The sequence below is a fragment of the Schistocerca serialis genome, chromosome 8 (assembly GCF_023864345.2).
Source record: "Schistocerca serialis cubense isolate TAMUIC-IGC-003099 chromosome 8, iqSchSeri2.2, whole genome shotgun sequence".
NCBI lineage: Eukaryota > Metazoa > Arthropoda > Insecta > Orthoptera > Acrididae > Schistocerca > Schistocerca serialis.
The window spans coordinates 435,806,898-435,829,747 of record NC_064645.1 but is presented as its reverse complement, the minus strand read 5'-3'; the positions used below and the strand labels follow the sequence as shown (position 1 = coordinate 435,829,747).

Genomic DNA, 22,850 nt, shown 5'->3' with positions numbered 1-22,850 from the left:
TACAAAACTCCTTGTGGGTAGAACTGAGTACTATGGACTGCCCAAAATCTTCAAAACACTATCCTACCTGACTGGTAAATAACGGTTGTGGAAGCTGACACTTCTGTCTCAAAGTTTAAAGAGAACTGTCACTACTTCACTGTTTTAAGAGCACCAATACCGTCACTGACACCAACACAGCTCTCTAATCATCCTCATTTACTGCTGTATTATTTAAATTGCTCAATCTAAGGCTTTCTAAAAAACCTTGACAATGCCATATGTAACATCCATAACGAAGTCTTCCATTGATGCCACATTAACAGACCAGGTTAATAGGTCTTATCAGAAGCTATCTTTTTCCTTCCTTGCCTAACCCAAACAACAATTTTGTCAGTTCCATTCCATGTAATATCATGGCATCACTACCTTTTACAAAATTGCTAATTTGCATCATTACACAGTAACAAATGACATTACAAAGTGTACAACCAATTTTATGTGAAACGCAGATCTGTTTGGGCACTCACAAGTTGGATCTCTTTAAATGCAGCTCTCAGATAGCTCCCTCACTTTGATTAAACGTATAAATCATACAGTTTAATACCACACTGCTCAAACTAAATAAATTGCCACCAGTGTAGCTCATGTGGGCATTTTTTCTTCCAACAGTGTTTAGGGAGTTGGTTCTGCACAGTTTTGCTTAATGGGTCACAAGGGAACTGGGTGGTTCGGGGATTCATGTGCCACAAGGATTTGTTTCTCTAGTATCAAAAGACATTCTGACTCTTGGTAACCATGCTGTTGAGTGACCACCACCACCACGTATCAACTTAATGAGAGCTAAGAGATTGGCAGAATCAAAGTTTGGGGGTTGCTGTGAGGGGTGGCATCTACAGAGGGAAATTTTTTTTATGGTTAGGCTGTTGGGAGAATTCAATGGTCTAAAAAGCGTTTAAGGAACAGTATGTGGCAGTTTTCGGGACTAATACAGATGGGACAGAGGTCCCTTTGGGGTTGGGATTTTACTGCAGTGGGAGGAAGCGAAATGCAAATGACTGCAGAGTGGTAAGTATAAGTAAACACTATACAGGAATACTGAAGGTAAAACTGGGTGGCACACGACAGGAAAACATTTACTAAATACGTAAAACAGATGTGAGGAACGGGCAGATGAACAGGTTACAGCTCTGTACAAGGATTTGTCCGAAAGCTAACAAAGTTCTCACCCTTGTTTACATGCCTTTCAACAATTCAGCACCTGAATTATTTGGTAAATTAATCTCATTTTACAACATTTAATGCTCTTAATTTACAATGCCAAACTACCATAACTTTATCTCTGTGATAACATTATTTTGACATGCTCCATATTGCTGAGCATTCTCCTGGGATCTCTCAATTATCTGAATGAATAAATGGAATGTTTAGACCATAAAATCACTCATTTCAATTTTCTGTAGTTTAATGCCCCAGACTTCGTAATATAACTAATAATTTGCTTAGTTCACATTTGACTGAAATGTCTCCACAAGTTTAAATAAAGAGCCCTTTTCAGGATTGGGCTAAGATATTGTAATAGCCCCTTATAAAAATCATGGTCATGGTAATTGATTTGTAGAACAGCCTGAGGTCTAGGTTAGGTGACAACCTCTTTGGGAGTTGGAGAACCTAACAAATGTGTATGTGAGAAAGGTTTTAAAAGATTGATCAGTAGCCTAGCTGTGTATTAATGAGTGTCATATGTAATGCACCATCAACTATAGAAACAAGGTACAACATAAATTAGACTTATTAGACAGACAAATATCTTATGAGTATTTTGTTGCACATTAAGCATTTTTACTATAAATGGAAAGGAGGGGGGGGGGGCAGAACTATGTAGCTCTTACCACAACTGAACAAATCACTATCAGCATATCTCAGGATTAAGTATGAGGTACCTTCTTGTTCTTGGAACAAGTAAATAGGTCATTTAAGCAGCTGCCAGTGGATGCACATGCATGTACAGAACTGAAATCTGCTTTTAAGCAGAGCCACCTCCTATTTTGGCTGCTCAGTGTGGCTGCCAGTTGCTTATGCAATGAGTAGCAAGAAGCAGCTAGAACCTGCACAAAGAAAGTTTTCTAGCACTCCAAAGTTGCACGATTCTTACATGTGCAGAGCACTCCGAGACATAGTGAGGGATAGTCTCCATGTGACCTGTGTTTACGTTACTTGATTTTGCTACTTTCTCTTTGTTTACGGCTCTCACTGCAAATGAAAACAAAATGGATTTCTATGGCTGGAAGCTATCAAGTGAATTAAAATACATTCAAATAATCTTGAAAGACTAAAATTTGTTAGTTTCAGGTTTCTAATTTTATTTCCATGTTATTAGCAGTCAAGCATTCATTGTCTTGCAGATCAATGACGTGATTTTCATATGCTTGCTAAAAAAAATTGCTGTTTTTAATCTTTTCTGTATAGGTATTCAGTTTATTTGAAACTATGTTTCATTCCACACTATTGGCTAGTTTCAATTGTTCTCTCAATTTCAAGTGCACATTTTCACTTTCTGGCAGGAATCACATTATGCCATAATAAAGAATCAAACATTAGATGTTACAATAGCGGTACTCCAAGAACAGTTGCATACCAAAAACGAGACTGAAAAGCTTAATATGAAGTACTTCAATGTGAATGTGGACATACAAATGTGCACTTTAAGATGAATAATGCATTTTAGTACGGTTTACGATTATTCTGATGCTCTTTGAACCTTCTCTGACATTCAGTTTCTTTTACAAGAAAATGTAAGGTCTCGTAATGCTGTATATGTATGAACATACATAAATATTCACTTAAAGATGACTAAGCAGGCAAATTTGGTTAGTAGTATTTAATAAAATATTTTGTCCCAAATATGCTTTAGCAGAATTTTACAAATCAGCCTTCCGTGAAAAATAATGCTGTTCGACCACAACTTGTTTTAACACTATTATTTTTTTATAATTTACATCATAATTCACAGAATGCCATTTTTTGGTAAATTATAGACTGGGAGCCCACAATGTTTTATCATTGTAACTCCCCACATGGATTTATATTTATTCCTAGAGTAGAATATGAACTGCCAGTCAAGAGTTTCTTGGCTTTACAGATAACCTTGTTGATTTTTTAAAGATATGGAAATAATCATGAAATAACTTATTATCCTTAGTTTTTGTGTACACAAGCACCTTTTATTTTTGCAAGAAATTAGTATTTGTTCTTACTTTCTTTTTGCAGTGCTGCGTGCATGTAAACCTGATTGGGAATGCTACATAACAATATTGCAGATAAGGAATTAAAAAAATTATGTTAAGCTCACCATAAAGCAAAGTATTAGGGTACTTTGAGTTGTAGAGTCTAGTTCTGAAATGAATATTATGCCAGGAACTGATTCCTTATTTTGCATTCCTTACCTGGCTACAATATGATAAAACAACTGCACTAAGTAGAATAACTCATGTCCCCTCTGAGGAACATGCAACAGTGCTGCACATGGTCACATAATGCCCCAGTATGCATTAAATTCCACTGAAAATGTGACAAAAAGTGTATGAGCAGAGCAAACACCAAGCATGCACTTCCTACGTCATCTTATACGAGCATGTACAACAACGCTCGTTTTCTCACAATACTGGCAATTGCTCCAAGTAATCTCGTTATGTCCCTCCACATTTCCTCTAACCATGTCTTCCTCCTGTCTCCCCAGTTCCTTTTCCACCTTCTCATTATGCCTCTACTACTTCCACCAGTTCCATGCACCTTCCCTTCCTTCCCTCACTCTGTCCATACCCTCTATTATCCATCTCAACTTGTCTCTGTTCTTGTTCATCAGCACCTCTAGCCCCTGCAACACAGTTCTATAAAGTTTACCAAGGTTACTCCCACAACATACTTGACATGTAGGGCTGCCTACATGTAAGGGCCTTGAAAAATCATTTATTTACCCTACATGTGTGGGCTGATCAGCAGATTGGATTTGACAGGCCGATACTGGTCCCCTACAATATGCCTGTCATACATAGCAGCCTTCATGCCAGGGGCTGAAAAAAAAGATGTTTTTGCCCGGATCCCACCTGTATTAGGAGCTAGCAGGCTATAAACCTCCACAGTACTGATACTTTTGAGGCCTGCTGTCTGTGCCAAATACAGTTGGAAGTGATCCAGGGATTTGGAGGAGATAGCAAACACACACACACACACACACACACACACACACACACACACACACACACACACACACAAAGCCAACATACTTGCAGAAGACCTTTTCCCAGTGCTCATCCATTTCACATTAAGTGTCTATATATTGAAACCATTTAAGTTTGTTGGAAGTAAAAGCAAACAAATGCCTAGCCTCAAAGTACAAGACATAAAATGAAGCATTACAATCATACAACACAAACACTACCTTTATAAAAACAGCACTTTTCAGCAAGGAGTTCCAATATAAAATTGCAAACACAAAAACACAAGCAAGAGTACTGTACTAAGCATTTTCTAGAGGTATTTTATGACCATTATGTAAGAGAAAGCATAATATTCATGATGTACAAGATTAAAGAATTAGTACGATTTGAAACCAAACTGAGAGACTGAAGACAATAGGTTTATACACAAGCATCACATCTGATATCAACTACATGAAGTTACACAAAAAATTACCTCCTTTTAATAGTTCTTTGAAGCAACAGTGTATCTAAGCATGCCATTTCCTTAGTATGCAATTTGTAATACAAAAATGCCAGATACGGTATTTTAGTTTTGGAATCAGGAATCCTATGGAGTGTAAACATAAATTTGGAGTGGTTGAGCAGTGCTACAGGTGACCAAGCAACAAAACACACTGCTCATGTGTTAAGGCAGTGCCACAAGTTGCAGCAGCTAGAAAAAGCATATAACACGAAAGTATACAAAGACCCTTACATACCTGTGTAGTGAACAACCACAGTCTGGCCAGTTTTGGGGTACGTCTGTCCTGCAACAATTTGTTTCTTTTGTCAATTGCCATTATGTTAATGATGAACACACTTAATGCTTACTTTGTTAATATCTCAACATAAATATTGAAAAGCATTGACAAATAACACCCTTGTCTAGCACCTCATCCAATACTAGTTTTAACTGCTGGCTCCACACCATTTCTTACTATTACTTTCTAGTGTACAGATCCTTTATCTATCTCCTGTCTTTAAATCTTCCATTTTTAAATATCTCCAGGAGTATACTCCAGTAACCTCCACCCTATGTCTTTCTCCAATCAACAAAACAGCTGGGCATACCCCTGTTAATTCACAACCCTCTTTATCTTATGATCCTCAAACATCCAATGGCATCTCTCAGTTACTTCTGAATCCAACTTAGCCCTGATCTCCGTTTATTTATCTTTCAAAACTGCAGATCAAGTCAACACACAGCCTTTGAAATATATCATTCAATGACCAATAATGTTTAGATTAGATTAAGTTTTCATTCCACAGACCCAAAAAATAAGATGATTCTCGTGGGTGTGGAAAATGTCAAAGTAAAACATAAAACATTTGATTATAATACTTACTACCCAGATCATTTGTCAGGAGATAGTTGAAATACGTTAATACAATGCAGTAAACTGGAACAGCTAATATTCACAGGATTAACACACTGTCAGAATGAAACACTGTTATGCACTATTAATAAATTTCTCATACATAAAATACCTAATCTTGACTGTTGTGACCAAGTGTTGTAAAAACTGAAACCTAACAGATATTTTTACTTAAGCTGGCTTAACAGTCTCTGTTAAGATCTTTATCTATGGAGTAGGAGTTGCATCTCGAAAAGTCTTTCAAAGTCTGTTTAAACTGTATATCTAAAAACAAAGATGATGTGACTTACCAAGTGAAAGTGCTGGCAGGTCGACAGACACACAAACAAACACAAACATACACACAAAATTCAAGCTTTCGCAACAAACTGTTGCCTCATCAGGAAAGAGGGAAGGAGAGGGGAAGACGAAAGGAAGTGGTTTTAAAGGAGAGGGTAAGGAGTCATTCCAATCCCGGGAGCGGAAAGACTTACCTTAGGGGGAAAAAAGGACAGGTATACACTCGCACACACGCACATATCCATCCACACATACAGACACAAGCAGACATATTTAAATATGTCTGCTTGTGTCTGTATGTGTGGATGGATATGTGCGTGTGTGCGAGTGTATACCTGTCCTTTTTTCCCCCTAAGGTAAGTCTTTCCGCTCCCGGGATTGGAATGACTCCTTACCCTCTCCTTTAAAACCACTTCCTTTCGTCTTCCCCTCTCCTTCCCTCTTTCCTGATGAGGCAACAGTTTGTTGCGAAAGCTTGAATTTTGTGTGTATGTTTGTGTTTGTTTGTGTGTCTGTCGACCTGCCAGCACTTTCACTTGGTAAGTCACATCATCTTTGTTTTTAGATATATATTTCCTACGTGGAATGTTTCCCTCTATTATAACCATATCATCTGTTTAAACTGTGTTTGATCTGAAACCAAGTCTCTAATGGTTGCTGGCAATTTATTGAAAATTGTGTGGTCCTGAATATTGGAACCCTTATTGGACCAAGGTAAGTTGGTTGGATTGGAGAAAGGGACCAAACTACACAGTCATCAGTCCCTCCGACCTTGGAATAACTAAAACTGATAAAACCTCACACTATAAGAGGGAACTACAATGGCAATAAAATTACAAACTATTGCCAAAGAATAAAGGGAGGGGGCAGAAGAAGAAACGAAGGAAAGAAAGAAAGTGAATAATGACAGCGGCATGACTGAAGAAGCACAGGTAGACAAGATAGACACTCAAAACAGATCCCATCAGGAAAGGAGTGGGAAGGCAAAGGGTGAGGTTAACCCCCAAGCCCAGTCGAAGCCAGTGCAATCGGGGCAAAGGGGAGAGCAAGACGGCCTGCCATCCCCTCCACCCACGGATAAGGTTGAAGGTCCCTACCTTAAATAAAGCGATAAAAACCCCATCACGAAGAAATCTTAAAACTAGATCAGCCGCTGAGGCATTGTCAGCTACTGCCAGGGGTAGTGAGTCAGGAAAGCTAAAAAGTCCATCGCAGGGCAGCTAAGTTGGAGACCGTCCGGTAAGAGGTGAAGCACAGTCAACATGGATCCACAACACAATGACAGAGAGGGGTGGGGGGGGGGGGGGGGGGGGGTCCTCACGACAGAGGAGATAACTGAGTCAGCCAAGTATGGCCAATGCGGAGCTGGCAAAGGATGATAGAGGCCTTACGAGAGGCCCGTAAGGAGGACCACCACATAGGTGTAGAATCCTTTATCGCTCTGAGCTTGTTCGGTGAAAAAAGCGTGCCACTTTGTGTTCCAAAGTCTCAAAACCTGACAATGTAATGCCAAGCGAAGGTATATTTCCGGAATGCCAATAGCAAGAGATGGCCTGTTAGTAGCCAATTTAGCCAGTCGACTGGCAAGTTCATTGCCAGGGATCCCATCATGGCGGGGAGTCTAAATGAAAACCACTGAGCATCCACATTGATCAAGGAGAGGAGGACCAACAGGTGGCGAGGGAAGCTAACTGCTCAAGAAGTCACTACAGATAGTGAAGGACAGTCCTGAGCAGAAGCGGACATGGTCCAGTGTGCAGTAAAAACACTACAGCCATCTGGCAAGGAACGAAGTTCCGTATGTCTTGCATAGGTGCAAGCATAACCAGTGTGACCAGCAACCATGGAGCCATCAGTATAAATCACTTCTGAACCCTGGACTGAACTGAGGAGACAGTAGAATTAGTGGTGAAGGGCGTCCAAGAAACATAATCCTTTGAATTGATGGAGAGATCAAGACAGAGCTGTGGGAGCTGTAGGAGGAACCAACTTGGACCGAGAAAGAGCGACAAGGTAGAAAGTTACGGATAAAAATGGGCAGAGCACCACAAAGGCCCCCCCATTTGTGAAGGGTAGTGAGGATGTGGTGGCACCAGGTGGTGTCTCAGGCTTTATGCAGGTCAAAGAAGACTGCAGTGAGATGTTGCCGATGGGCAGAAGTTGACGGGATGGCAGACTCCACGTGGACCAAGTTATCCTCTGTAGAGGGGCCACAGCAAACACCATTTTCAGTTGGTGACAAAAGGTCACGGCATTCAAGGATCCAAATCAGTCGCCAACTCACCAGGCGTTAGAGGAGCTTGCAGAGGGTGTTGGTAAGGCTAATTGGACGGTAGCTATCCAACTGAAAAGGTGGCATCCCAGGCTTCAACACCAGAATAACAATGCTTTCCTGCCACTGGGTAGGAAATACCCCCACTCCACAGACGATTGAAAAGGGTCAGTATATGACGGTGGCCAGTCACTGATAAAGTGTTTGAGCATTTGGTTATGTATCTGATCCGGTCCAGGAGCAGTGCTGGGACAAAGGGCGAGGCCGCTGGCAAATTCCCACTCGCTAAATGGGGCATTATAAGCCTCCAAGCAGCGAAAAACTAAAGACAAAGGCAGTCGTTCCAAGTGCTGTTTCAGGAGGAGTAATGTGGGCACATACTGAGTCAATGCAGAGGCTTGGGCAAAGTGTTGAGCGAAATGCTCTGTGACAAAGTCCAGATGGGTACGGACAACACCATGCACAGAAATTCCTGCAACACCGTGGGAGGACGACGGCAAAAAATTCGCCCGAGTTTTACCCAGACTTGTGAAGAGGGTGTGTGCGGTCCTATGGTAGCCACACATCATTCCCAGCAAATCCGTTTCTGAAATGTGATTAGGTAACGGGTCTGGGCACGGAAGTGTTTAAAGGCCAGAAGGTTAGTAGTAGAAGGGTGCCACTTTAAGTGTTTTAAGAGCACGGCGGCAGTCTTATGGCCACAGCAATTTCCAGAGTCCATCAAGAAGGGATGGCTGAAACAGCTGCGGGCAGAATGGCAGCAGTCAAAGTCCGTGTAGACCCGGGATGGTGAAGGAGTGAGACACACTGAAGGAAGGTCAAAACAACCAGGTAATGATCGTTGTCACATAAGTCATCGTGGACACCCCATGAATGGAGGGAAGAAGGCCGGGACTGCAGATGGAGAGGTCAATGGCAGAGAAAGTGCCGTGTGCCACACTAAAGTGTGCGGGAGCGCCAGTGTTCAGTAGACAGAGGTCAAGCCCTGCCAGAAAAACAACTGTCCTTCCAAGGACAGTAGTGGTGTGACTATACCAAAGAGGGTTGTGGGCATTAAAGTCCCCTAGAAGCAGGAAGGGAGTTTTTGAAGAAGGGTGGTTAGGACAAGGGATGTGGGCAGCCTGTCAGGCAGGAGGTAGAGATTACAGATCGCGATTGGAGTGGCCACAAGGACCCTGACAGCAATTGCTTCCAGAGTGGTATGGTGGGGAACCCATTGACTAACAATGTCCTTGCGGACCAAGGTGCAAAAACCACCACAAGCCCGCAAGGGGCCAATTCGGTTCTGACAGATAGTGTGGCACCCACGAAGGGCAGGTGAACAAGAACTGATAAAATGGGTCTCCTGGAGAGCAATGAAAGCAGCAGAGTAGAGCTGCAGCTCCAGGAGTTTACACAAATATCCATTACAATTCCACTGGAGTATTCTCAAGCTGGTGTCCAAATGGGAAGAGAACGGTTGGTTGGTTGATTGGGGTTGAAGGGACCAAACAGCAAGGTCCTCAGTCCCTTGTTTCAAACGTGGTCCATTCGGACGGATTTACATCTCAAAAGAGTCATAACAATAAAAGGTAAAAGGCTAAAAAAAGAGAAAGTGCAGTCATGTTTTCAATGGTGAAAACAAAAGGAGGGAAAACAGCAAGTGGGCAACCCCAAGGCTATGGTAGAGGCAGGAAATATCCCACCTCTGATGCAGTACAGGCAAGACCACCTGCTATTCAAAAGCATTCAACCGCTAGAATGTGAAAGTGTTTATTGTAAAAGGAGACTAACCAAATCTAAAATGTGATAAAAGGGTGAGAAAAGAGGATCTTGGCCAGGGAGGGGAGTCAGGAATCTCCAAACACAGGGAAGTGAACAGACTGGAGCTGGTCACGCCACCGAGTCACCATCCGTCACCGATAAGGATGGGGTAATGTCCATATAGGATGGGTCAGACTGTTGGTTCATTGGCTGGAGGAGGGGAAGGCGGCACCTGAAGGGGTACCAGAGGGGACATGCCCTTTTTCTTGTGTTTCTGCTGCTTCTCTTGTGAAGGAAGAGAAGGGCAGACTGCAGTGAGGTCAGGTACAGAATTACCCATGGCAATCTTGGTGCCCACCAGCTGCAGATCGCACGGCCGATGTGGAGCTGCAGATCACCTTTCAGGGGGTTGCCGGGAAGAGGAGTCCCGGGAGGGAGCTCCAGTACCAGCGGCTGCCGAAGAAGGGGAGCGCTTTTCCGGTGGGAGAGGGCGAGCAGCATCCGAAGGGGTGGGTATGGGTACTGATGGGGAGGGGGAGTGGGGGAGAGGGAGGGGGGGGGGGGGGGGGGGGAGAGAGAGAGAGAGAGAGAGAGAGAGAGAGAGAGAGAGAGAGAGAGAGAGAGAGAGAGAGAGAGAGGCGGTGAGGTGGAATGTGTGGGGCAAATGGGGCGGAGCTGGGAAGAGGAGGGGGTAGGAGGGGGAATGGATGTAACTGAAGCAAAAGTAGAAGTTACAGGCATGGGATGGAGCCGGTCATACTTCCGACAAGCCTCAGTGTAGGCAAATCAGTCTAAGGTCTCTTACTCTTGAATCCGTCATTCTTTCACATACACCGGGCATGCTGGGGAGCATGTAGGATTCTGCGGATTACAATTTACGCACACTGGCAGGGAAACACAGGCACTTCCCTCATGGAGAGGGGGCTCCCACAGTCACCACAGAGGGGATCATTGGTGCAGCAGGAAAACATGTGGCCAAACTGTAAGCATTTAAAGCATCTCACTGGTGGTGGAACATAAGGTTTTACATCACACCGATACACCATCACCTTGACCTGCTCTGGGAGGGTATCCCCCTCGAAGGCCAGGATAAAGGTGCCTGTATCAGTGCAACTGTTTTTAGGGCCTTGCTGTACACGATGGAAAAATCAAACTCCTCCCCTCTCAAGGTATGCACAGAGCTCGTCAGTTTGGAGGAGAAGATTCCAGTGGAAAATGATGCCCTGTACCGAGTTCAAAGATTGGTGGGGTGCGACGGAGACTGGGATGTCACCGAGATGGTCACAAGCACACAGGGCTTCAAATTGGGCAGCAGAAGATTTCTTTATGAGCAAAGAACCGGACCGCATTTTACTCATGGATTCCACTTCGCCGTAATTGTCTTCAATCGTCTCCACGAAAAACAAAGGCTTGGTCATGGCAAAATTTTCACCATCTGTCCTGGTACAAACCAGATACTGAGTGAAAGGTTTCAACCCAAGCCAGCGAGCTTGACCTCTTCCCAGGGGGTGGCCAGGGAGGGGAAGGCTTAAGGATCAGAAGAAGGAGTGTCATGTCTTCTATCACTCTTAGAGACGGCCACAGAATGGCCCAGATGTTGAAGCTTTTGTCGCTTCATGTGCAAGGCGTCTACCCCAGTACCACCCACTCCAGCTACCCCAGTACCACCCACTCCACCTACCCCAGTACCACCCACTCCACCTACCCCAGTAACACCCACTCCACCTACCCCAGTAACACCCACTCCACCTACCCCAGTAACACCCACTCCACCTACCCCAGTAACACCCACTCCACCTACCCCAGTACCACCCACTCCACCTACCCCAGTACCACCCACTCCACCTACCCCAGTACCACCCACTCCACCTACCCCAGTACCACCCACTCCACCTACCCCAGTACCACCCACTCCACCTACCCCAGTACCACCCACTCCACCTACCCCAGTACCACCCACTCCACCTACCCCAGTACCACCCACTCCAGCCAGGGCCTCACGCATGGGCGTCCCCCAGCCACAACAAGGGCAGTCTGGCACAGCGGCCATTACCAGGAGTTCTGATGCTCCAAAGTGATCAGCATCAACTCCTTAGCATACACGAGGCTTTAACAGCTCAGGTACTAGGAGTGTGATCCCTATGTTATCAGGGGGCTCAGCCAAGTGGGTACTTAACAGCCCCACCACACGGACTGGCTACAGTGTTGGTGACCTAGCAGGAAGGGGGCCAGGGTGCAAGGGGAAAAGGGAGGGGAGGGGGAGAGGAGCCTGCACCATGGAAACTAGGTTGGGAGTTCATCCCCAAATGGCCCACACTGGAGGGAAACATTGGAAATGGACATGAAATCCCAAGGGAACCAAAAACGCCGAAAAGGGGATGGAAACAGCAAACTAAACAATAGCACATACCAAAACAAAGCCAGGAGGGTAGACAGGCCGATATAAAGAAGTCCACCATGAGAAAGGCAGCGAGAAAGAAGCAAGGACAGGGAAGGTGAGTAACAGGGATGGTAATGCAGTCTGGAAAAAGGAATGAGACTGCAATAGCTCAGGGCCCCATGCGCGCCACACACGTACCCGCAAAAGGTACTGTGGCCCCCTGGGGGGGGGACCAAGGTAAGTGATTTTACGTCTTTATGTAGACTGTTCTTATTCCTAGTATTGATACTATGTATTGAGCTATTGGTTGGAAACAGATGTATTATTTGCAACATATTTCATTAAGGAATAAACACACTGAGAAGCAGTGGTTAGAACGTGAAGTTCCTTGAACAGGTTTCTACGAGATATTCTTGAATTTACACCACTAATGATTCTTATCACAGGGTTTTGCACCATAAAAACTTTTGCTCAGTTTGATGAGTTGCCCCAGAATATGATCCCATATGACATAATAGAATGAAAATAGGAAAAGTATGCAAGGTTTTTTTTTTATATTTATATCTCTTACATCTGACATCAACCTCACGGCAAATACAAACTTGCTTAGGCGCTTAAGCAATTCCGTGGTATGGCCTTCCCAACTGAATTTTTTATCGAGTTGTAATCCCAGAAATTTAACACTCCCAAGCTCTTCTATCTGCATGTCTTCATACGTTATACTCATGCTGGAAGGAAACCTCTTACAGGTTCTGAACTTCATATAGTGGGTTTTCTCAAAGTTTAATGACAGTGAATTAGTGTTAAACCACTTATCAATGTCAGTGAAAATTTGATTAACAGCTGTTTATAAATATGTACTTGACTTGTTGCTTATTGCAATGTTTATATCATCTACAAACAAAACAAATTTAGCATCTGGAAATGTAACAGATGAGAAATTTTAATGCACATAAAAAAAAAGCAACGGACCCAAGATGGAACCTCGAGGACAACCACATGTAATTAATTACCAGTCAGATGAATACAGACTGCTTACTACACAGGTATTTCGCAACAACACCCTTTGTTTCCTGTTAGATAGGAAAGACTCAAACCATTTCGCAGCACTGCCGGTGACACCATAATATTCTAATTTACTTAAGAGAATGCTGTGGTTCACACAGTCTAAGGCTTTTGACATCACAGAAAATGCCAGTAGCCTCTAATTTATTATCTAATGAATTAAGTACATTCTCACTGTAAATGTAAATAGTTTTCTCTACATCAGAACCCTTCAGAAATCCAAACTGTGACTTGGACAATATATTATTTGCAGTTAGATGCTTAAGGAGATGCTTGAACACAACCTTTGCAAATATTTTTGAGAAAGCTGGCAAAAGTGAAATTGGTTGATAGTTTGATGGTGTCTCTGTATCCCCCATCTTATAAAGCAGCTTAACTTCAGCATATTTTAGCCAGTCTGGAAATGTTCTGCTGATAAGAGATTGATTGCACAAATAACTTAAGATAGAACTCAACTCCCATGAGCACTCTTTGATTAACTTAGTTGACATATTATCATACCAACTGGAATACTTAAGATTTTAAGGATTTTATGATGGATTCTACTTTCTTTGGGAGACAGGAGTGTCATTTCCATTTTACTGAAGTTATTTTTAAAGACTGGTCTTAGATACTCCATTGCACTGTTCACCAAACCTGCTAAACCCAAGCTGTCAGTAACAGAAAAGAAGTACTTATTTAAGAGGTTTGCAGCACTACATGTACTTGTTAACGAAGTCTCATTTATTTCTAGAGCTATCTGTCCCTCGTCTCTCTTTCATCCCCCCCCCCCCCCTCCAGCTGTGTGTCTTCACAGTATCCCATACAGTTTTTATTTTGTTACCTGATGCAATTGTCTCTCTCATAATAAAGCTGCTTCGATTTATGGATTACTTGGTTCAATATGCAGTATACTTTGTAATACATCACAATTCTAACGTTAGAGCTGTTCCTAGATAGTGCACACTGTCTCCTTTTTGCCCCATATGATAGGTGTAGCAAAGCTAATGCAGTGAGCGCTCAGCTATGATCTACTCTCTTCTGCAAGAAGGAAGTCAGTACCAAGACTAAGTTATCTGTGCACCGTTCAATCTTTCGACCAACTTTGTTGTATGGGAGCGAAAGCTGGGTGGATTCAGGTTACCTTATCAACAAGGTTGAGGTTACGGATATGAAAGTAGCTAGGATGATTCCAGGTACTAGTAGATGGGAACAATGGCAGGAGGGTGTCCACAATGAGGAAATCAAAGAAAAACTGGGAATGAACTCTATAGCTGTAGCAGTCAGCGCGAACAGGCTTAGATGGTGGGGTCATGTTACACGCGTGGGAGAAGCAAGGTTACCCAAGAGACTCATGGTTTCAGCAGTAGAGGGTAGGAGGAGTCGGGGCAGACCAAGGAGAAGGTACCTGGATTCGGCTAAGAATGATTTTGAAGTAATAGGCTTAACATCAGAAGAGGCACCAATGTTAGCAGTGAATAGGGGGTCATGGAGGAATTTTATAAGGGGGGCTATGCTCCAGACTGAACGCTGAAAGGCATAATCAGTCTTAAATGATGATGATGATGATGATATCTTTATTCCTTGTGTAGGCCTAATCCACAGTTCCGTATGATTTGAGTTACCTTTAAGGGAAAACAATTTTCAAAAGTGGAGGCAACTTTATTAAAGAATGCTTTGTCTTCCATTTGAGTCCAGCCTATTGTAAACATCTATCCAGTCCATGTCTTTGAGCAATTTCCTAAATTTCTCAATTTTTCACTTATTTACTACCCTCCTGTTCTCAAATGTAATAGATTTAGAAACTGCATTTGTTAATTCACACAAAAAGGATCTGCAAGTCAAAAAGAACAAACATTTAGTCTGAAGCACCATTCATGAATTAATATGCACTGTAGCAAGGAAGCAGCCATAAGCTACATCACCTGGAATACACCAACACCTGATTCAACACTGATTAAAATTTAGTTTTGTTCCAGGACCTTATAAAACCTGGAGTATCATTATTACAAGAAGTAGGCCTATGTTGTGTTTTCATAAGTGAGCAGGAGTCACCTCGTTTTAGCCACAGATTTACTGAAATTTCAACATTACAAGTTTATAGAGTTTCATCAGGGCAATTATTTTTCAAATTTTTATACTGGTAACAGAGTGATACTGGTTAATGAAATATGCCTAAATCGTGTATTGCTGATGGTACTGCAGGCCCTACTGTTTGTCTGCAGTGCAGATAAACTTGAACAATTGATGAAAATAAGTTGCTAACTAGTTAGAAAGTAAACCTGCTGACGAATTAAGATTATACTAGGACAATGTATAATGAAGACATTGTGCAGTTGAAGAGAACTAGACAGACCAGAATACTTTTTTAAAAAAAAAAAGCCTGGAATGCTTTTAGTAAACTTCATACAGGCTTTTCCAAAACCAAGCTGCTCATGTGCGAAGAAGTTTACAATCGGTGTCTTAGTTTTGACTGACGGGTGTTTGGCACGGACAGCTAAAGCAAAAGCTACAGATTACTACGAGGCTAATGGAGAGCAACATGTTAACCATTCACAGACACACGAAAAATAAATTCATCTGTGGAAGAACTACATTGAGAAATATTGTGATCGTTGAAAATTAATAAGGTAAATGAGGGGCCTGTAGATACACGTATGTACGGTAGACAGTTCGAGGATCACTCTGCTGTATTCCGCGAGATAAAGCAAACGAATGTAGCTCTCGAAATGTCTCAATTTACCATAGTGAACACCACTGCTGAAACCAATTTCATTCAGTATAACAAGGAGATATAGTTGTCTTCTTGTCACAGCAAATACGGTCCATTAGCTTTCGCTATTTATTAACTGTATCAAATGCATTGAAGAACTAACTTTTTGAAAGCTTCTAAGAATACTTTGCGTTCATCCAGGGAAGTACACGCGAACGAAACATACAATCTTGGAATAACTGATAATCACCGTATGGTCGTGAGGCGAGTCTTCCTCTGGATCAGCACAGAAACAATCTTATATTCAGAAAAACGAGTGAAATGTAGGCTATTGTATAAAGCCTAAGAGCTAAATTTTCATTTTCTGCTTACCATCGCCGGGTGAAATTACTTCTACTTCCACGCCCATTTTAGAAATGCCTCTCACAGTACGCAACTATTACAATTAATGTAGACTAGAGTACAGCTGGATGCTGTACCGAGTGCAAAGCAGGCTATAGCACCACCACTTCAATACACCTGCAGCTGCAGCGACTAACTGTTCGTGCTTCTTGCCTTTTAGACAATACGCTGAAAATGGCGCTTTCAAGGTACATTTTGGGTCACGATATTTTTATTAACAAGATGTCGTTAGCGAAGCTTTCATGTACTTACTTAGAGATGAAAATAATTTGTGAAGAATAATAATCAATTAATATTGCAGCCAAACGTAAATTAATTCTAATTTATTATGCAGCTTGAGTTCACTAGTAGCAAAGGTACTGTTTATCAGGGATTCACTTGCTGAGAACTGTTACTGTAGAGCCGCGCGTTTCAAATTTAAATTTTGTGACTTCTATTCACGGTATCCGGTCTGGACTTACTTCACTATAGTCAAAGTTAACATCCAATACCATCGTCAATAAATGTACCATCATTTGCACTACAGCAAGCGAACGAAGGAAGGTTAAAGTGTAACCGATGTCACCACGATCGCAGTTAATTTCTTTCATTCATTATTAACTACCAAATATGGCTGTTGCCAAGGCAGTGATCATAACATTTATGTCTTTGTGTTAATTATCGCGTCTAAATTATTGCACCCACCCAGGCTGCTCTGCAGTTCCACGAATACTCATTACGAAAGACAATACTATCTATGACAGCCCTCTTAAAAGCATGGAGGTAAGCTATTCTTACCTCCATGCTTAAAAGCCTATCACCAGATCTCAGCTGTGGAATATGATGAACAAGAACAAGCAATTATTACTACTCCATTTGCCCTATAAGGATATAATTTTATGTAAATTCAATTAAGCATCAGGCGTGACGCTAGAGGGAGGGAGGCGTTATTGGGGTCATGACACCCCCAGCTCATGAACGACACTTATGAAACGTTTGTATTTTTACGCATATAATTTTTTTAATCTTCATTATATAATTTTCGAAGAAAAGGTTAACATGATAACCGCCAAAAAATGACAAGGAGTTCTAGAAAATTACAAATAATGTTTAATGGTGGCCACTTCAGTTGCCCAATTGAGAGCTAACACACAGGTGAGCTGACCAACTCCAGAGAGTATTCCAGACTGGTACAGGTGCCCGTTCACGGCCTAGACAAAACTACTGTATAAGCAACAAACCCTACTCCACACATAAACCTGGCAAACCAAAGGAGGTTAGCAACGCAAGTCGGAAAGGGAAAGACCTTCCGCTAGGAATAAAAATAACAAAAAGACAAGCAATCACAAGCATAGTCGGAAATAACTGAAGGAAAGAGCGTTCCTCTTATTACATGATGCCATAGCCTTAGTCCTCAGACCTGTGTTGAAAGTTATAGTGCTAAGTGAAATACTGATAATGGTGCGTAAACACCTGGATTTATATCATGTAAATTATTATTCTTGTAATTAATGCTAAAGCAATGTACTAAGTACTATTATTATATTGAAACATTTATAAGTGTTATTGTTAAATCCTAGGCAACTGTGGTATGTTAAAAGTGGCAATGACAACAAATCATTTTTGGGGTGGGGGTGGGGGGATGAAGGATGCTGTGATATCCCCCCCCCCAAACCATACTCCGGATTCATGCCTGTTAAATTATGAATCTGACATTTTTCAAACATGTGTTAACGAAATACTGAAAAGATTAGGATTCTGTTTTGCATACATAATAATAATAATAATAATAATTTTATTGTCTTTAAGCCAATACAGCAATAGACAAAGTCATACACATAATACAAATCAGTTTAATATTACATGTCATGAAATCCTTTATATTGTAGAATGGGTTTACAACTAACCATTCATAAAGTGTTTGTTTGTATTGTTGCTCTGGTAAATTTTGTATAGCTTGTGGAAGTTTGTTAAATAATTTGTGGCCCATAAGTTCATAACTTACCTGATTTTGACAGTCTGTGGTAGGGCGTATGGATAGAGCTGTCTGTCCTAGTGTTGTAACAATGTATATTTGCCCTGCATTGTACTTTAGGTAAGTTCTTTTTTCTGTTGATTTAAACATAATAAATATATAGGTTTATTACTGTCATGATTTTTTGTTGAGTAAACAAAGGTTTATAATGAGCCTTGTATGGCGAGCCTGTAATTATCCTAATAGCTTTCTTTTGCAGCAATAGTATATCTTGCACACAAGTGGAGTTTCCCCATAAAATAATACCATAGGATATTTTGGAAAAATGAATAGTAAGATACTCAAACATAATTTTTAGGTACACAGTGCATTAATCGCCTTAACAAATAGATTACCCTAGACAATTTACCACTAATCACGGTGTATACGACCCGGGGAAAACCCGGGAATTTTTTCATCCGGGAGAAAACCGGGAATTTTTCATTGTTTTAGCTTTTGGTTAAATTTTTGCAATTTTGACTGCAGAATTGATTCTCTAGCAGTATCCTGCTACTGGAGAATGATACTGCAGTAATAAAATATAAACGAGAGGGAAAAAAATAAAACTTTAGTGGAAATGTGCAATTTACAACAGCAAAACATCGTGCACGCACAAGCGTCTGCAAATAACAAAAATATGTCAAAGGCCTTAGGACGCAGACTGTAATTCTTCGTAACAATAAACTGCTTGCTATGAGCATGACGTCACAATTGTTCACGTTAAGGTTCGTTTGACCAATTGCCAGCGGTCTGTTGCGCATGCGCATTTGACTCGCGTATAAGCAGTACCTCCTCCCGCTACTTGAAGTTTGGCTGTTGGCTGTATCGGTAGTAGCAGTAAGCAGCCAGATGCAAACGAGAAAAATTTTTCTCTCGCGCTCTAGCTGCCAGATTCACGCTTGCACAGAGTTGTCTGAGTTGTAGTGGGGAGGGGGTTAACCTCCACGTGACCCGTGTTTACGTTACGTGATTTCGCTGCTTCTCTTCGTGTACAGCTCCCACGTCAAGTGAAGACAAACGGATTTCTGTGGCCGGGAACCATCAAGTGAATTAAAATACCTTCACATAATTACGGAGGGCAAAAATATATTATTAATTTGTTTTCTGATTTTATTTTATTTCCAAGTTAAGTAGCAGTCAAGCATTAATCGCCTTGCAGAACAGTGAAGTTATTTTTGCAAGTTTGCTAAAGAAATTGGGCTTTATTAATCTTTCCGCTGAGGCAATCATTTTATTTGAAACGAAGTGTTTCATTCTACAGTATTGCCTGGTTCCAACTGTTCTCAGAATTTCAAGTGCACGTTATCATCTTCTGCCATATATGGCATTATGCCATAATAAAGAACCTAAAATAAGATCTTAGAGTACAGGTACTCCAAGAAAATTTACATCCCAAAAAACACACTGAAAAGCTTAATATCAGATGGGACCTACTTGATTGTGAATCTGGAAAAAGCCAATTTGCACTTCAAGCCGAATTATGCATTTTAGTGTGGTTTACGAAATTCCGATGCTCTTTGGAGTATCCTCTGATGCCCTGTTTCTTTTATGGTGTAATGTAAGCTCTGTTAGTGCTTTGTACACACGAACATGCGGGCTTCCTACACCACTGCAGTTGCACACGCACAATAATGCCTGTTTTCTGGCGCTCTCAGGCAACTGGTAAATCGAACCAATTTCTAACAGTCTCCGGATAGCATTGTGAACGGTGGTTAGAAAAGTGCTACTTTCAAAGAAAATTTATTTTTACGCAACATGAATTATGTTACGTGTGAGAATGTGGGATGGATATCTAAATCACAGAGCGTTCGAAACTGAACAGTTTGAGGCCCAGCCACTTACAAGAATTTGGAGCCGAGACATTTATGTCAGAATTTTAAATTTACTGGCACATTTGTGTGATGTATCTTAAAGTACAACACGTGCAAAAAAAAAAAAAAAAAAAAAAAAAAATCAATATTACATGTGAAAGCTTAGCTTCTTTTGTAGCATGTTAATCTTAGAGACCAAAATTATATGTGGAAGCTTTTCTTGTAGATATACGGTACTGTGTACATTAATGTAAACCGTTAACTTTCCCTTTTGCGTGTTCGCGCTATGTAACCAGTGATCTTGCTATTGTCTGACTGTAACAGGTGTCCTATGCTCTGAATAGCTGCTGTCATCGGCTGGCGAGATGTCGTGGTTTGAGATATGACTCGCTTACAAAAGGACATCGCAACCTCGGTTTCAACGCTCCGGTAACTAACGCGCTGTGTTTGGTGCAATTCGAATTTGTACTTTCGTGATACGAAAATATGCAGCGTATATGTTGCTGAAAATCAAAGGTCTTTCCAAAACTTCTCTCCTTTTTTTAATTAAAAGTCTCTCCAAAACTTCTCTGCCCCGTCTTTTCTTTTTTTAACGGGAAGTTTTACGCGATTGTATAAAACGTTAACCATTCAAAGGATTGATAAGTTTTACAGTTCCAAGGGAAAATCTACGGAAAACCTACTGTCACTTAGCACAGAAAAAGTGTATTTTCGCCCGGTAAAAAGCATATTTTTTAAACGGGATATCCAGGAGAAATCCGGAAATTTTTTTTCCTTGTCCAGTATACACCCTGCTAATATACTTAATATGTGGATTCCAAGAAAGTTTATCATCCAAATATACCCCCGAAAATTTAACACAACTAGGATCATCTGATGGAAACTAAATACCATCTGCTGGGTTTTGCTTTCATTAAGCAAGAACTCATTTGCTTTAAACCAGAGTGAAGCTTGCTCAATTGTCTCTGCAACACATGTTTTAATGCTATTAAGATCATTACTGCTGTTCAGAAACGTTGTATCATCAGCATAGACTACTGTTCTGGATTTAATAAATGATGGCAGGTCATTTATCATTATTAGGAAAAAGAAAGGGCCCAGCACGGATCCCTGCGGAACACCTACCTTAACTTGTTCTGTACTGGACATTTCTTTCCCATCACAGACGGCTTGCTTACGGTTTTGTAAATATGATCTTAATAGCTTAAGGCTGTTACCTTTAACACCATAAAAGTCCATTTTTTCGAGTAGTAGTGTATGTTCTACACAGTCAAAGGCTTTGCTTAGGTCACAAAAAGTCACTTGATCAAAGCATTTATCTTCAAATACTTGATGGATGTATTTAACAACATTGTCTATGGCATCAATGGTTGACAGGTTTTTCCTAAAGCCATACTGTGATCCACTTATAAATCCTATGTTACCAAAGTAAACAGATAATTGTTGGTAAATTATGCATATTGGCCTGTAACTTCAGACAGAATTTTTATCTCCTTTTTTATGTACTGGAACTACCCTAGACAGTTTAAGCTCATCGGGGAAAAAACTCTCCAGTACACACTTGTTTATACAATATGTTAGGGGGTACACTATACAGTCTATTACTTTCTTCAGCATGTTACAAGACAGGTCATATATGTCTACACTGTCTGATGATTTTAACTGCTTCACTATTCTTAACACAAAACCAGGTGAGACCTCAGAAAAATTGAAGGTACTTGTGTTTGTTGATGCCCCTAGCAATATTTTTTGACAGTAACTGTGATGAGCTGATTTCAGGTTTAACTATAGCACTTCCTACTTCCTCAACTGATTCAATAAAAAAATCATTAAATTCCTGGGGAGAGATACTAATTTTGTCACTTCTTTTATCTTTGGCGACACTATTTATTAGTGTCCATCCTGCTTTGCACTTTTTTGCTGCATCTGCAGCATCTAAGAACTCTTTCTACATCTACATCCATACTCTGCAAGCCACCCAATGGTGTGTGGCAGAGGGTACCTTGAGTACCTCTATTGGTTCTCCCTTCTATTCCAGTTTCGTATTGTTCGTGGAAAGAAAGATTGTCGGTCTGCCTCTGTGTGGGCTCTAATCTCTCTACATCTACATCCATACTCCGCAAGCCACCTGACAGTGTGTGGCGGATGATTTCCAGTCATCTTGGTAAGTATGGTCTGAGATTTAATCCCAGAAATTCTGTGTTTGGCTTTCAGAAAACAGACTTTTTGAGATACTTCATTGTGTTAGATGGTGCCAAACCAGACTTTAAGAGCAGTCCAGCCACTGTAAATGCACTTCATTCAGGAACTATGCAACAATGACAAGTATTTCTCAGTATGTCGAATTTCTATTGCAGTCATTTAGAACTTGCTTTAGAGGGCCATGTTCTCCAAAAAGAATATCTGTAGCAAACAAAGAAGAATGGCAAAAGTAAAATTGACTAGATTCCAGAAACAACAGAACAGTTTTAAAAATTGTAAGGAAAATCTAGCCCAAGCAGCACTAATAACTTTTCCAAGGGTGGGTGTGAAGTATTGTTCATGGATGCATCAAACTTTACAACAGGAGCAGCCCTACAACAGAAACATGATGGAATTTTGAAACCTATTGGTTTCA

General features: G+C 41.2%; 1 protein-coding gene across 1 annotated transcript in view; it reads right to left on the bottom strand.

Annotated features, from left to right (window-relative positions):
* Positions 1-16,620, bottom strand: part of LOC126416232 (peptidyl-prolyl cis-trans isomerase Fkbp12) — a 45,453-nt gene extending 28,833 nt beyond the window's left edge. Inside the window, exons 1-2 of the mRNA XM_050083840.1 lie at positions 16,400-16,620; positions 4,940-4,987 (exon numbers count right to left, since the gene is read on the bottom strand). Coding sequence (XP_049939797.1) covers positions 4,940-4,987; positions 16,400-16,436 — 85 coding nt within the window. The 5' untranslated portion in view covers positions 16,437-16,620. The remainder of the gene's footprint in view (positions 1-4,939; positions 4,988-16,399) is intronic.
* Between the last annotated feature and the right edge of the window lie 6,230 nt (positions 16,621-22,850).